The following is a 16,914-nucleotide window of genomic DNA, read 5'->3' as shown; positions in this document are numbered from 1 at the left end:
GCCACACTCAATGACATTGCTTTTTAATACGATCAGCATTTATGCAAACAAAGCTCTAATTATGGCCTATTATCCTTTTTTCAAAAGGTGATTTTGCACTTATAAACCCATGTGGTAAATGTGCAGGGACAGTGCAGTTAAGTATGGAATGGAAATTTCCTTATCACGCTCCAGGAAAGAGTCTTTGGGATTCAGTCACCAGTGGTCAAGTGATTCGGAGAAACAGTCAAGAGGTTCCATTTTCAGAGGTAATAATATACAATATAATATACAATATCATATATATATATATATATATATATATATATACACACACACACACACACAGTTTAAGATTTTTTATGTTTGTATTCAATAGATATGACACCTCAGCTGGAGATTTCATTTTTAGTTTGAATAGACTCCGGAGCAGCCATTCTCAACCAGGGTTCTATGGAACCCCTTGGGTTCATCCAGAGTTTGCTAACGATTCCTTGAGCTGTGGCTGATTGATCTCACATTTAATGGTGTCTGCATAGTTCCAGGGCCAGTGCTGCTTACCAAAACCAGCAGAATGACAACACTAATGATCTTTCTAGCTGTCTTTAACCACTTTCCGACTGACATACGTATTAACTGTATACGTCCTTGTCGGGAAGTGGTGATATCAGGATTATGGCTGCAGATGCAGCCATGATCTTGATATCCTTCTTTAGGTGATGCCCTTCCTTGGAAAAGTGATCCGAGTGGCTAAACATCCATCCAATCACTTTTACAAGCACTGGAAGGGGGCCATGCTGCTTGCCACTGTTTCTGGCCTTTCCTGTCCCACCTGACCACAGAGATGAAGGAGGAACTTACTTTTCCCTGTTTGTTTAATAGCCGGATAGGAAAGCAGCTGATCAAATTGATCTTAATTTGATTGGTTGCTTTGGAGGGCAGAGAAGAGATCTGGGGTCTATTAGACCCCTCACTGCCCATGCGATCACAAGATATGATGTTGATAGCAATAAAGCTGATAAAAAAAATGTAATTCTTTTCTTGTCAGATAACTTTTTTATTGCAAATATTTTTTCAATTATTTTCTGAGAAATGCAAAAAGGACGGTGTACAAAAAAGTATGATGGTATTATGATAAAAGTCGGAACATAGAGCAACAAATAACCATTTAGGTAAACCATTTCCAATATAACCAGTAAACTTTAGTAGAAAGGAGCAAAAAGGAGAGAGTAGAAAAGAAATCAAAGGGTAAAGAAGGAGCGATTAAAAAGGAGTGAAAGGAAATAGGGGTATTAAATAGCGGTATCCAAATATACCGCACAATGAGATGCAAAACAATCTTTCTTTTCATAATTCTATTGGCCCTGGACCATTTTAGCACCCTGCAGCAAACTCAACACTATGCACCACGCGCCAAGGTCACCACCCATGCAGGAGTCAGTGCTGAAGGAACATTGTGGGACGGCCCCACATCTTCTCCAAGTGGGGTACAGATATAGCTCAGCCGAGGAGTCAACAAAACTGACAGGTGCCGAAAGGAACTGCAGTGGCTTTGGTGCAGCAAGGAACCTTGATAAAATAGACTTTTCTTATTAGAATAAAGACATCCATCACCTAAGGATACTAGCAAAACATTAGACTAGCTGGGAGTAGGAAGGGTTATATAGGGTGTATCCCTGCATCTTTCTTTTTGGCTGTCTCCAATCACCTGAAGGTAGTCACATACAACCAGTGGTTAAAGACCAAACATCCAGTGTCCTGTACTGTACGACAAGGAAAATTGCATTTCAACAGGGCTAGCAATGGGTTATTCCCAGAGATTGCAATTATAGCATGTTATTTACATTTTGCTTGTGCGATTTTAAAAGGTTTACATAAATATATATAACACACATATCACTTATCAGGGAAAAACGCACGGCAAGCAATTGCCTAAAGAGGACCTAAGCAGATCAAGGCCAACCAAATCCCGTAAAGCTGAAGAAGATCTGCATAGAGATGTTTTATCTAATAAAAGGGGAAGAAGAGATGGTCACATAATTAAGGACTTTAATGTAGCTGAACACCAAAGAGATGAGATGGACATGACTGCGCAGGTGGGTAAGCAGGGATTTAATAGAACTTAGTGTGTAATGCCGCGTACACATGATAATTTTTCGGCATTAAAAAAATAATGTTTTTCGGCATGTAGAACAAACAACGTTTTTCCAACTTCATCATTAAAACGACGTTGCCCACACACCATCGTTTTTAAAAAATGCTCTAGCAAAGCGCGGTGACGTACAACACATACAACGACACTCTAAAGGCGAAGTTCCATGCGGATGACCCCACCCTTGGGGCTACTTTAGCTGATTCCGTGTTAGTAAAAGACGATTCGCGCTTTTCTGTCTGTTACAGCGTGATGAATGTGCTTACTCCATTATGAATGGTAGTTTTACCAGAACGAGCGCTCCCGTCTCATAACTTACTTCTGAGCATGTGCAGGTTTTTAACATAGTTTTAGCCCACACACGATCATTTTTTACAACCCGAAAAACGACATAGTTTAAAACGTCGTTAAAAAATGCAGCATGTTCAAATTTATTTTTTTGTTGTTTTTCAGAACCCTAAAAATTATGTGAAGCCCACACACGATCAGTTTAAATGACATTTTTTTAAACCAACGCTTTTTTCATGCCGAAAAATTATCGTGTGTACTCGGCATTACATTAGAAAAAAAAAATCATTTTATTCAACCTTGGCATTAGCTTGTTAATTTTAAACCAGCATGTTTAATATGAAATAGAGGTGTCAATAGAAAATCTTTTGTGCAAATTTAAACAACACTTCTAAACAGTAGAGCTGTGTAATATAAACCATAGTGTGCAACCTGTGAAACAGAAAGACTGCATGTCACAATTTGGCTTGTGCATTATCAGGAATCATGCATTTTCATGTAACACGCATCCATGCATCAAAAAACCTAAAATGCACATCAATGCATCACACAGATGTGCCACCACGTAAAGCAATAGAGTTGATTTACTAAAGGCAAATAGGCTATGCACTTTGCATGTAAAGTTGCACTCATTTTTCCCAGTAAATTTTTGTAAAGCTCTGCTGATTTCCATCATCCAATCATTTGCAAGCAAAAAGTGCAGCTTTACCACATTGACATTTACTAAGAAAAAAGTCCACAGTGTATTTTCCTTTAGTAAATCAACTTCATTGGCTTACCTGTATACATGTGTTAAAACTCAGAGGTGTGACATGACCCTAAATGTAGTCCCACAACCAAGTCTGAGATCCTTTGAATACTACATACATTGGGGTAGATTCACAAAGGAGATACAACGGCGTATCTCCAGATACGCCGTCGTATTTCTCTGAGTCTGGCCGGTCGTATCTATGCGCCTGATTCATAGAATCAGTTACGTATAGATTTCTATTAAATCCCACCGGCGTAAGTCTCTTACACCGTCGGATCTTAACTGCATATTTACGCTGGCCGCTAGGGGCGTGTACGCTGATTTACGCCTAGAATATGTAAATCAGCTAGAAACGCGAATTCACGAAACGTACACCAGGCCGACGCAGTACAGTTACGCTGTTTACGTTAGGCTTTTCCCGGCGTAAAGTTACCCCTGCTATTTTTAGGCGTATATGTGGCGTACCAATGTTAAGTATGGCCGTCGTTCCCGCAACGAAATTTGAAAAATGTACGTAGTTTGCGTAAGTCGTCCATGAATGGGGCTGGATGTCATTTACGTTCACGTCGAAACCAATACGTCCTTGCGGCGTACTTTGGAGCAATGCACACTGGGAAATTCCACGGACGGCGCATGCGTCGGGTCAGGGTTAATTTACATAAAACACGCCCACCTCTTCACAATTTGAATTAGGCGGGCTTACGCCGGCCTATTTACGCTATGCCGCCGCAACTTTCTTTCGAGAATACGGCACTTGCCTGTAAAGGTTGCGGAGGCGTAACGTAAATAGGATACGTTACGCCCGCACAAACATATGCCATTCTACGTGAATCTACCCCATAATGTATTCTGTTGGCTGCTGTTACTGATGGCATTAGCTACAATTGCTACTGGTAATGGCATCTGCCGCTGCATATCCAATAATACACCTCTTGTCTAGTTAAAACAATCATGTTATTTAATTTCCAGCAAAACAACCTTTTGAAATATGTTTGTTCTAGGATATTGCAGTAGGACAAGAAGAACCACAAGGTCAGATTGATCAACTGATATATGAAGAAGCAAATGAGTCAGATCATGAAACAACGTCTATGCATTCTGATAAGTTCCTAAAAGAAAATGGTAAAACACTAGCAATTGATTTTAAATCCATAGTGATCAAAACATTAAATAGTAAAACAGTTAGTAAAATTCATTTTTTTAAGATGAGAATAACTTGAGTGAACCACAGTTGGAAAACAATGGCAGTGATGATGATGATGACGACATGGTTGTAGTGGCACAACCTCTAGTTCCATATAAGCTGGTAAGTGCAGAAATCCTAAAGTGTATTTTGTAACCAAAAATATTTTTTTTTAGTTTAAGATCAAGTGAAGAAAGAATTGGAACTCCTTTCATTTTTACTGCAATTTGAGAGGTTCTGTCCGTTAATGTTTGTTAAAAAGTTTGCCCCAAAGACAAGAAGTGATGGGAAATCCCCACAGAAGTAAGCTAAACTAAAGCTAAACCACAGGGTAATGTCTAAAGAGACATGTGTAATACTTATATCTTGGTGTGATTTCTATATTTCTTACAGATCTGTGCAGTATTAGGCCTCATACACACGATAGGTTAAACAGAGGACAACGGTCTGATGCACCGTCTTCATTGGTCAAAACCGATTGTGTGTGGGCCCCATTGGTTATTAAACCATCGGTTTAAAAAAAGTCAACTTGCTTTAAATTTAACCGATGGATTCCTAATCAATGGGAAAAAAACGATCGTTAGTATGCAAAAGCATCGGTTAAAAATCCACGCATGCTCAGAATCAAGTCGACGCATGCTTGGAAGCATTGAACTTTGTTTTATTCAGCACGTCGTTGTGTTTTACGTCACCGCGTTCTGACACAATCGTTTTTTTAACCCATGGTGTGTAGGCACGACGGACCACCAGTCAGCTTCATCGGTTAGCCAATGAAAACGGTCCATCAGACCGTTCTCATCGGATAGACCGATCGTGTGTCCTCGGCTTTTAAGTATGAAACTTTGCCTCTGTGCAGGAGCTTCCTGTAATCAAGTCCAGCCACTGTTAATCTCTCAGGGAGGGTACAAGGTGACTGGTCTTGTATCTGCCCCTCCTGTAGTTTTCTGCAGGTAGCCTGTTGGGTGGACTTGCTGGATCCATTCCACAGCTCTGCTCTCTGCACAGGCTATGTGAGGCAAAGTGATGATGTCACTGCTAATCAGGGTTGCCTAACTACCAAATGCTTTTTTTACTGACAAAACATGAAAAATTTACTGACGGAGCACATATTTTACTGCCAACCTGAAATATGATAAAAATACACACATCCCTTGGTCAAAATTATTATGTGCCAATAATGACATAGCATGCCTGACCTGCATGCTGAAAGGAAGCCAGCATATGGCTAATTTGCATAAATAGGAAAAACTCACCTGGACCAAAGAGACTGGTGTTGGGAAAATAGAGGATAAGCACAAGCTGTAGGTTATGTATCAGGAAGTTACAACAGACCTGTAAGCCAGTCAGGGAACAAAAACAGATTCATATCTGCTAGCTTTTTAAACATTTGGGCCCAAAACAGACTCTTTATAGCGCATACTTCAACAATGGGGTTGTTTTACTAAATGCAAAGACTTTTCACTGTGCAAATGAAGTTGCACTTTAAAAGGGAATTTACCCAGAGCTTAGTGAATGAGGTAAAGCTTTGCTGACTTCCATCATCCAGTCATGTGCAAGGGAAAATGCTGTTTTTTTTCCTTGCATGTAATTGGGTATTCTTTGCAAAGCAAAATTGCACCATATTCATTAACCTGTTGCCAACCAGTCGCCATGTGGTGTGGCTGTTTGAAGATGCACAAAAAGGAGGCACTTGAAGAAAAGCTGCATGATCGAGTCGCCAGAAGAAATCCCTTACTACGCAAATGCCACAAAGTATCCCACTTACAATACGCCAAACAGCACAGAGACAAGCCTCAAACCTTCTGGCACCAGGTCATTTGGAGTGATGAGACCAGAATTTAGCTTTTTGGCCACAACCATAAACACTACATTTGGAGAGGTACTACATGAAAGGTACACCGGGCCAGATTCAGGTACAAAAGCGGCGGCGTAATGTATCGCATTTACGTTACACCGCCGCAAGTTTTACGGGCAAGTGCTTGATTCACAAAGCACTTGCCTGTAAAGTTGCGGCGGCGTAGCGTAAATCCCTCCGGCGCAAGCGCGCCTAATTCAAATGGGGCGTGGATCATTTAAATTAGGCGCGTTCCCGCGCCGAACGTACTGCGCATGCTCCGTTTTGAAATTTCCCGCCGTGCTTTGCGCGAAATTACGTCGCACCGACGTGATTTTTTGAACGTCAACGTGAGTTACGTACTTTCCTATTCACGGACGACTTACGCAAAAAAATAATAATTTAAAATTCGACGCGGGAACAACGGCCGTACTTTAACATGGCACGTCTATCTATACGCCTTAGAATAGCAGCTTTAACTATACGCCGGGAAAAGCCGACTAGCGACGACGTAAGAGAATGCGACGGCCGCGCGTACCTTCGTGAATCGTCGGAAAAAGCTAATTAGCATACCCGACGTGGAAAACGACGCAAACTCCACCCAGCGGGCGCCGAAGTATTACATCTACGATCCGAAGGTATACGAAGCCGTACGCCTGTCGGATCGAAGCCAAAAGCCGTCGTATCTTGGTTTGAGGATTTAAACTAAAGATACGACGCGGCAAATTTGAAAGTACGCCGGAGTATCAGTAGATACTCCGGCGTACTTCTTCTGAGAATCTGGCCCACCATTCCTACTGTGAAAAACAGAGGTGGATAGCTGATGTTTTGGTGATGTATGAGCTACAAAGGCATAGGAAATTTGGTCAAAATTGATGGCAAGATGAATGCAGTATGTTACCAAAAAATACTGGAGGAACATTTGCATTCATCAGCCAGGAAGCTGCACATGGGATGTACTTGGACATTCCAACATGACAATGATCCAAAACACAAGGCCAAGTCACCCTGTCATTGGCTACAGCAGAATAAAGTGAACGTTCTGAAGTGGCCATCTAAGTCTCCTGACCTCAATATCATTGAGCCACTCTGGGGAGATCTCAAAAGTGCCGTTCATGCAAGACAGCCCAAGAATTTACAGGAACTGGAGGCTTTTTGCCAAGATAAATGGGCAGCTTTACCATCTGAGAAGATAAAGAGCCTCACCCACAAATACCACAAAAGACACACGGTATCATAAATTCTGCCAGGGAATGTAAACTTATGAGCACACTTGTACTTGTGGTTAGCAGACAGATAGCATGGTTCTATGACAGTCCATGTAAAAGGCAGGCGCAGGCTGAGCTCAGGGAATAGTCAGAAATACGGTCCAAACTAGTCATACACAGGTAAATCCAATCTAGCAGAGCAGTGCAGACAGACATGGAGCTTGATCAGGAACAACATACGTATTACTGTCTATCACAAGCACCCAAATCAGGGTTTAGCTGGCTTATAACAGGTTTGAGTTTCCACCTAGAGACTGACCAAATCTATCAGCCTGCTAGACGCTCCTGACAGCTCTGGGGTAGATTCCCTTGCAGAGTGCAACTTCCTATTGCAGCCCATATATCTTTAGTAAATTAACCCATTGCCTCAAAACTAGAGGTTCGTTTTGCTACTTGCATGTAGCGCCATTGGTTTTTTGTATGTTTTATCTTTCTTTTGCAATGGTAATGTAAAACTTTTTATAACTTTTTTCTTTCTTCAATAAAAAAAGATTTGATTTAACCTCTTAAGGATCAGGCCTATTTTTTACACTTGGTATTTACAAGTTAAAATCATTTTTGTCTAACAAAGGCAGTCCTTACTATTTCAAGGACCTGCATTAGAAAAACTAAGGTCCCCTGCTTAAATCTTATCTACATGCATTTTTTTTTTCTATCTACTTAGCCATCAACCAGGATTCGTGTAGAAATCGCCTCTCTGACACTCGATCCATGTTCAGAGGTGGTGGCTGATGGATCAGTGGAAAGAGTGTTTGTGGAGTTTCAATTTGCAGGAGTTCCCGCTGAAGAAACAGAGACTCCTTTGTCACTTCGCAAACCTAGTCAAGGAGAGGAAATATACTACCACTTCAACAAAGGTATGAAAAATGTCACAAGATAGATTTTTAAAAACTCATTGTCCCTTTATGTAAATATTTTTTTCTCTCTCTAAAATTTTACTTTAACACAGTTCACACATTAATTATTTTCCTGATCCCATGCAGTAATTCACCTGGATGGCAAAGAACATGCAGATCGCAGACATTTCCTTTACATGCTTTTGGAGGGATCAGACACAGAGGGAGAAAGAGTAAGGTAACATAAGGTTTTTGATGCAACCTTTGATACATACAAAGGATATTTTCTTGTTCAGTTCATTGGGGAACAAGGAGACCTCTGTGGTATTATCCTTATCCATAAGAGATTAGGCAGTAAGCTGCTTCGCTATGGACAATACCCTCTTACAGGCACTAGATCTCCCTTCCATAGAAAAACAGTGACCAAGTCTGAGAACAACAAACATATAAACTAATAAATCAAAGCTCTGGCCAATAGGAGTGAAGTCTAAAAGTTGAAAGTGAACGCCAATCTATCATCAGAATGGTATCTATACCCAGGAGACCTCAAACCAGTGGCGGCCCGTCCATAGGGGGCGCATGGGCGCCGCCCCCCCTCTCCCCAAAGCCAGTAAAAAAAAAAAAAAAAAAAAAAATGAAAAAATTTTTTTTTTTTTGGGCCCTTTAAGGAAAAAAAAAGGTCCTTTAAGACGGTGCATGTTCAGGGTGAGCGCCGGTCAAAGACTCAGAGCACTGCTATAGCATCATTGAAGCGTCATGCCAATGCAGCAGGCAAGACGCTTCATTTGCAGTTTTTTTTTAAGCTCTGTGGCTATGTGCTGTGCGCCATGAGCCAATCACTCTCCAGTGTCTCCACTCTCCTCTCTAATTGGGTCCTGCTGCTTCCTCACTGCAGAAGGAAATGGGCGGTGCTTTCCCCAGGGCAGTGTTACTTCGGTTTTGACTCCAGGAGGACTCTAAGGTAAAGTAACTTATTAAAACACTTTATTTGTCTCATTGTCTGTCCTGTCCAGTGTCCCTGTCCACCCCATCATGTCCAGCACCTTATGCTGTATGCTCAGCCTGTACTGTGATCGGACTGAGAGAGGACAGGAGGGAGGGGGGAGGGTGCCGTGCTTCACATCTCCTGTCTGTGTGTGAGGGCTTAGAGTGCCTGCGTCCTGCAGCTGTGCTTTACAAATCTCTTATCTCTGTCTGTCTATCTATCTGACTGTCCTGCCTGTCCCCCCCTCTCTCTCTCTCTCTCTCCCTCTCTCTCTCTCTCTCTCTCTCTCTCTCTCTCTCTCTCTCTCTCTCTTTCCATATCTATCTCTCTATCTATCTATCTCTCTATCTATAGATCTATCTATCTCTCTATCTATAGATCTATCTATCTCTCTATCTATAGATCTATCTATCTCTCTATCTATAGATCTATCTATCTCTCTATCTATAGATCTATCTATCTCTCTATCTATAGCTCTATCTATCTATCTATCTCTCTATCTATAGATCTATCTCTCTCTCGATCTATAGATCTATCTATCTATCTATCTCTCGATCTATAGATCTATAGATCTATCTATCTATCTATCTATCTATCTATCTATAGCTCTATCTATCTATCTCTCTATCTATAGATCTATCTATCTCTCTATCTATAGCCATATCTATCTCTCTATCTATCTATCTCTCTATCTATAGATCTATCTATCTCTCTATCTATAGCTCTATCTATCTATCTATCTCTCTATCTATAGATCTATCTCTCTCTCGATCTATAGATCTATCTATCTATCTATCTCTCGATCTATAGATCTATCTATCTATCTATCTATCTATCTATCTATCTATAGCTCTATCTATCTATCTCTCGATCTATAGATCTATCTATCTATCTATCTATCTATCTCTCGATCTATAGATCTATCTATCTCTCTCTATCTATAGCTCTATGTCTCTATCTATCTATGTCTCTATCTATCTATCTATAGCTCTATCTATCTCTCTCTCTCTATAGATCTATCTCTCTCTCTCTCTATAGATCTATCTCTCTCTCTCTCTATAGATCTATCTCTCTCTCTATCTATCTATGTCTCTATCTATCTATGTCTCTATCTATCTATCTATCTATCTATCTATCTATCTATCTATTAGCTACCTCTGTCTAATTATCTATCTATTTATCTATCTAATTGTCTGTCTATCTATATCTATCTGTCTGTTTAATTATCTATCTATCTATCTATCTATCTATCTATCGCTCTATGTCTCTATCTATCTATCTATCTATAGCTCTATATCTCTATGTCTCTATCTATCTATCTATCTATCTATTTGTCTGTCTATCTAATTATCTATAGCTAGCTGTCTGTCTGATTATCTATCTATCTATCTATCTATATCCATCTAATTATCTATCTATATCTATATATCTGTCTGTTTAATTATCTATCTATCTATCTATCGCTCTCCCTCTCTCTCTCTCTCTTTCTCTGTCTCTCTCTATCTGTTTAATTGTCTGTCTGTCTATCTATCTATCTATCTATCTATCTATCTATCTATCTATCTATCTATCTATCTATCTATCTATCGCTCTCTATCTAATTATCTATCTATATCTGTCTGTCTGATTATCTATCTATCTATCTATCTATCTATCGATCTATCTAATTATCTATATCTATATGTCTGTCTAATTATCTATCGATCTATCTAATTATCTATATCTATATGTCTGTCTAATTATCTATCTATCTATCTAATTATCTATCTGTATGTCTAATTATCTATCTATCTAATTATCTATAGCTCTATCTCTCTCCCCCTCCCTCCATCTATCTATCTGTTTAATTATCTATAGCTCTATCTAGCTATGTCTCTCTATCTATCTATCTGTCTGTCTAATTATCTATCTAATTATATATAGCTCTATCTCTCGCTCCCTCCCCCTCCCTCTATCTATCTATCTATCTATCTATCTATCTATCTATCTATAGCTATCTGCCTAATTATCTATTTATCTATCTATATCTATCTATCTATCTATCTGTTTTATTATCTGTCTGTCTATCTATCTATCTGTCTCTCTGTCTGTCTGCAGGTCCCATTGTCTGCGAGTGGCGGGGGGGGGGGGGGGTTGACTGGGGTTTTGTTTGCGCCCCCCCAAAAAAATAGAGCACCAGCCGCCACTGGTGTAATTGTTTTACACTGTCGGATCTTAGGATGCAGTACCGCGGCCGCCGCTGGGGGGAGTTTGCGTCGTAAACCAGCGTCGGGTATGCAAATTAGGAGTTACGGCGGATCCACGACGATTTTTCGCGTTCACTACGTCGCTGCTAGTCTAGTTTCCCGTCGCAAAGTTAGTCGTTTTTTTTGCTGCCCTAACTTTAGTCAGCAAGCGTATTGCTGTCTAAAGTATGGCCGTCGTTCCCGCGTCGAAATTCCAAATTTAACGTCGTTTGCGTAAGCCGTCCGGGAATACGGAAGTACGCTACGCGCGTCGCCGTTCAAAAAAATGACATCACGGCGCGCAAAGCACGGCGGGAGTTAAGAAACGGAGCATGCGCATTAGGTCCGGCGCAGGAGCGCGCCTAATTTAAATGGCACACGCCCATTTAAATTGGCCCGCCTTGCACAGGAGGCCGCCGGCGTAGTTTTCATCACAAGTGCTTGGTGAATCAGGCACTTGCGATGAAAAATTGCGACGGTGTAACGTATCTAGCAGTGGCGGCCCGCCCATAGGGGGCGCCCGGGCGCCGCCCCCCCTCCTGTAGGCACAAAAAAATATATATATATATATATATATATATATATATATATTTTTTTTTTTTTTTTTCAGTTGCCCCTTTTAGAAACTTGAAAAAAAAAAAATGTTTTCCTTTATTTAAAACATGTTTGAGCGCCGGCCACCATTGCCCTATGAAGCGCCGTGTCAATGCAATCTTTAGATTGCATACATGGTGCTTCATATGCGGCTTTTCAATCCCCGCCTATCGAGCGCATTGCAAAGCGCTGATGAGCTTCCCGTCCCCCTGACAGTGCTTCTATTGGCGCTGGGAGGCGGGAGCATTGTTACTTCCGGCCATTCGTCTTTTAGCCGAAAAGCGGAAGTGACGTCACGCGGGAGCGCACATCATTTCATACAGCCCGAGCGGAACGGTAAGCCGATGGATGCCTGCCTGGGTTGTTGTGTCACGTCACGGCTGATGACTTTGGGGGCGATCAAGCCAATCCTGCACTACTTGATCCCCATCCCGATTGGAGCCTGTTATTGTAGTTAGACTGCTGGGACTTGTAGTTCTCCATCTTCTCATGGAGAAGATGGAGATTGGAGAACTACAAGTCCCAGCAGATTATACATACAATAAGGCTCTGAGGTGGATGGGTGTGTGGATTACATGCACCCATCAATCCCCGGGGGGGGGGGGGGGCAGGATCAGATAACACTGTTATCCGATCCTGCACACCCCCCCCCCCCCGGGATTGATAGGTGCATGCAATCCACACCCATCCACCTCAGAGCCATATTGTATGTATAATCTGCTGGGACTTGTAGTTCTCCAATCTCCATCTTCTCCATGAGAAGATGGAGAACTACAAGTCCCAGCAGGTTTCATATACAATAAGGCTCTGAGGTGGATGGATGTCTGGACAGTGACAATTGATGGGCACAGTGGTGACAATTGATGGGCACAGTGGTGACAATTGGTGGCACAGTGGTGACAATTGGTGGCACAGTGGTGACAATTGGTGGCACAGTGGTAACAATTGATGGCATGGCACAGTGGTGACAATTGATGGCACAGTGGTGACAATTGATGGCACAGTGGTGACAATTGATGGCACAGTGGTGACAATTGATGGCATGGCATAGTGGTGACAATTGATGGCATAGTGGCTGTGTTTGATGGCATGGCACAGTGACTGCATTTTATGGCACAGTGGTTGCGTTTGATGCCATGGCACAGTGGTTGCGTTTGATGGCATGGCACAGTGGTTGCGTTTGATGCCATGGCACAGTGGTTGCGTTTGATGCCATGGCACAGTGGTTGCGTTTGATGGCATGGCACAGTGGTTGCGTTTGATGGCATGGCACAGTGGTTGCGTTTGATGGCATGGCACAGTGGTTGCGTTTGATGGCATGGCACAGTGGTGATAATTGATGGGCCCAGTGAGGCTGCAATTGTTTTTTTTTTTTTCCGTTTGCGCCCCCCAAAAAATTTGAGCACCAGCCGCCACTGCCTCAAACCCAAGTGAGATGTAAATTTTCACCTTGCAGAAGGAAGATCATCCCAATGAAAGAAGGATAATGTAGCCTTGAGTATTCCAGATGTGAATATACTATAAGCATGGTCTAGAAACACATAGTCAAGAGTCTTAGACTATTCAAGTAAGCCTGTCTGAGACCCAAAGAGGATATCCAAAAGTACAATAATGAAGATCAAGCAACACTGTAATATTACAGTGGCCCAGTAAGGAGCCCATAAAATACAAGAACACCCCTTCCCCACCTCTTCAGAAGCATTCAGCGAAGCAGGCTCAATGAAGTATCTTGACTTTGTGTCTAGAAACTCCAAATATAAGGGAAGTATGAGGAGTGTTGAAATATACTATGAAGAGAAAAAATTAGTTGACAAAGTAATTGCCAGACCATTGTTTCTAATTTTTAATGACAGTCTACTGACTGGAATGGTACCAGATTGGAGAAAAGCCAATGTAGCACCAATATTTAAAAAGGGCCCAAAATACATCCTTGGGAATTACAGACCAGTTAGCCTAACATCAATCGTATGCAAGCTCTTGGAGGGGATAAGGGACTATATACAAGATTTTAGTAATGAAAATGGTATCAGATTCATTAGCAGTAATCAGCATGGATTCATGAAGAATCAGTCTTGCTAAACCAATCTATTAACCTTCTACGAGGAGGTGTGTTTCCATCTAGATAAAGGAAGGCCCGTAGACGTGGTGTATCTGGATTTTGCAAAAGCATTTGACACAGTTCCCCATAACCGTTTACTGTACAAAATAAGGTCTGTTGGCATGGACCATAAGTTGAGTACATGGATTGAAAACTGGCTACAAGGGCAGGTTCAGAGGGTGGTGATAAATGGGCAATACTCGCAATCCTATTTAATTTGTTCATAAACTACCTGGAGGATGGGGTAAACAGTTCAATCTCTGTATTTGCGGACAATACTAAGCTAAGCAGGGCAATAACTTTTCCGCAGTATGTGGAAACCTTGCAAGCAAATCTGAACAAATTAATGGGGTGGGCAACTACATGTCAAATGAGGTTTAATGTAGAAAAATTTTAAATAATGCACTTGGGTGGCAAAAATATGAATGCAATATATACATTTAGTAGATGATAGGCTCAGCAATGGCATGCAATGCCAAGCTGCTGCTAACAAAGCAAACAGAATATTGGCATGCATTAAAAAATGGATTAACTCCAGGGATAAAGCAATAATTCTCCCACTCTACAAGGATGTGGAAAGGGCCGCACCTGGAGTTTGCTGTCCAGTTCTGGGCACAAGTCCTCAGGAAGGATGTACTGGAAATGGAGCGAGTACAAAGAAGGGCAACAAAGCTATTAAAGGGTCTTAAAAACATTTGTTATGGAGAAAGGTTGCGAGCACTGAACTTATTCTCTCTGGATAAGAAGCACAATTACAGTACTGGTGACCCCACAATAGGGATAAAACTTTTTTTTCGCGGAAGCGAGTTTAACAAGACACGTGGCCACTCAATAAAATTAGAAGAAAAGAGGTTTAACCTTAAACTGTGTAGAGCAGGGGTGGGCAATTATTTTTTCGATGGGGCCACATGAGAAACTAAAAATATTTTGGAGGGCCGGGCCAAAAGGCTAAACTCAATACTGCATAAAATCAATTGTATTTCTTTATAAAAAGCAGTAAATATCATTGTTGGAAAACTGGTACGAGTACTTGTTATAGACATGGCACAGGAGGGGGACAGAGGCTGGGGACATGACACAGGAGGGGGACAGAGGCTGGGGACATGGCACAGGAGGGGGACAGAGGCTGGGGACATGACACAGGAGGGGGACAGAGGCTGGGGACATGGCACAGGAGGGGGACAGAGGCTGCGGACATGGCACAGGAGGGGGACAGAGGCTGGGGACATGGCACAGGAGGGGGACAGAGGCTGGGGACATGGCACAGGAGGGGGACAGAGGCTGGGGACATGACACAGGAGGGGGACAGAGGCTGGGGACATGACACAGGAGGGGGACAGAGGCTGGGGACATGACACAGGAGGGGGGACAGAGGCTGGGGACATGACACAGGAGGGGGACAGAGGCTGGGGACATGACACAGGAGGGGGACAGAGGCTGGGGACATGACACAGGAGGGGGAAAGAGGCTGGGGACATGACACAGGAGGGGGACAGAGGCTGGGGACATGGCACAGGAGGGGGACAGAGGCTGGGGACATGACACAGGAGGGGGACAGAGGCTGCGGACATGGCACAGGAGGGGGACAGAGGCTGCGGACATGGCACAGGAGGGGGACAGAGGCTGGGGACATGGCACAGGAGGGGGACAGAGGCTGGGGACATGGCACAGGAGGGGGACAGAGGCTGGGGACATGACACAGGAGGGGGACAGAGGCTGGGGACATGACACAGGAGGGGGACAGAGGCTGGGGACATGACACAGGAGGGGGACAGAGGCTGGGGACATGACACAGGAGGGGGACAGAGGCTGGGGACATGACACAGGAGGGGGACAGAGGCTGGGGACATGACACAGGAGGGGGAAAGAGGCTGGGGACATGGCACAGGAGGGGGACAGAGGCTGGGGACATGGCACAGGAGGGGGACAGAGGCTGGGGACACGACACAGGAGGGGGACAGAGGCTGGGGACATGGCACAGGAGGGGGACAGAGGCTGGGGACACGACACAGGAGGGGGACAGAGGCTGGGGACATGGCACAGGAGGGGGACAGAGGCTGGGGACATGGCACAGGAGGGGGACAGAGGCTGGTTACATGGCACAGGAGGGGGACAGAGGCTGGGGACATGGCACAGGAGGGGGACAGAGGCTGGGGACATGACACAGGAGGGGGACAGAGGCTGGGGACATGACACAGGAGGGGGACAGAGGCTGGGGACATGACACAGGAGGGGGACAGAGGCTGGGGACATGACACAGGAGGGGGACAGAGGCTGGGGACATGACACAGGAGGGGGACAGAGGCTGGGGACATGACACAGGAGGGGGAAAGAGGCTGGGGACATGACACAGGAGGGGGACAGAGGCTGGGGACATGACACGGGAGGGGGACAGAGGCTGGGGACATGGCACAGGAGGGGGACAGAGGCTGGGGACATGGCACAGGAGGGGGACAGAGGCTGGGGACATGACACAGGAGGGGGACAGAGGCTGGGGACATGACACAGGAGGGGGACAGAGGCTGGGGACATGACACAGGAGGGGGACATGACACAGGAGGGGGACAGAGGCTGGGGACATGACACAGGAGGGGGACAGAGGCTGGGGACATGACACAGGAGGGGGACAGAGGCTGGGGACATGGCACAGGAGGGGGACAGAGGCTGGGGACATGGCACAGGAGGGGGACAGAGGCTGGGGACATGACACAGGAGGGGGAC

General features: G+C 43.7%; 1 protein-coding gene across 1 annotated transcript in view; it reads left to right on the top strand.

Annotated features, from left to right (window-relative positions):
• RPGRIP1 (RPGR interacting protein 1) overlaps positions 1–16,914 on the top strand; it is a 63,146-nt gene that overhangs the window by 37,487 nt on the left and 8,745 nt on the right. Inside the window, exons 18-23 of the mRNA XM_040352976.1 lie at positions 88–248; positions 1,887–2,075; positions 4,172–4,292; positions 4,376–4,476; positions 8,120–8,312; positions 8,439–8,529. Of these exons, the coding sequence (XP_040208910.1) occupies positions 88–248; positions 1,887–2,075; positions 4,172–4,292; positions 4,376–4,476; positions 8,120–8,312; positions 8,439–8,529 (856 nt within the window). The remainder of the gene's footprint in view (positions 1–87; positions 249–1,886; positions 2,076–4,171; positions 4,293–4,375; positions 4,477–8,119; positions 8,313–8,438; positions 8,530–16,914) is intronic.

This window comes from Rana temporaria, chromosome 1 (genome assembly GCF_905171775.1).
Source record: "Rana temporaria chromosome 1, aRanTem1.1, whole genome shotgun sequence".
Lineage (NCBI taxonomy): Eukaryota > Metazoa > Chordata > Amphibia > Anura > Ranidae > Rana > Rana temporaria.
The sequence above is the reverse complement of the archived record's forward strand: the minus strand, read 5'-3'. Positions and strand labels throughout refer to the sequence as shown.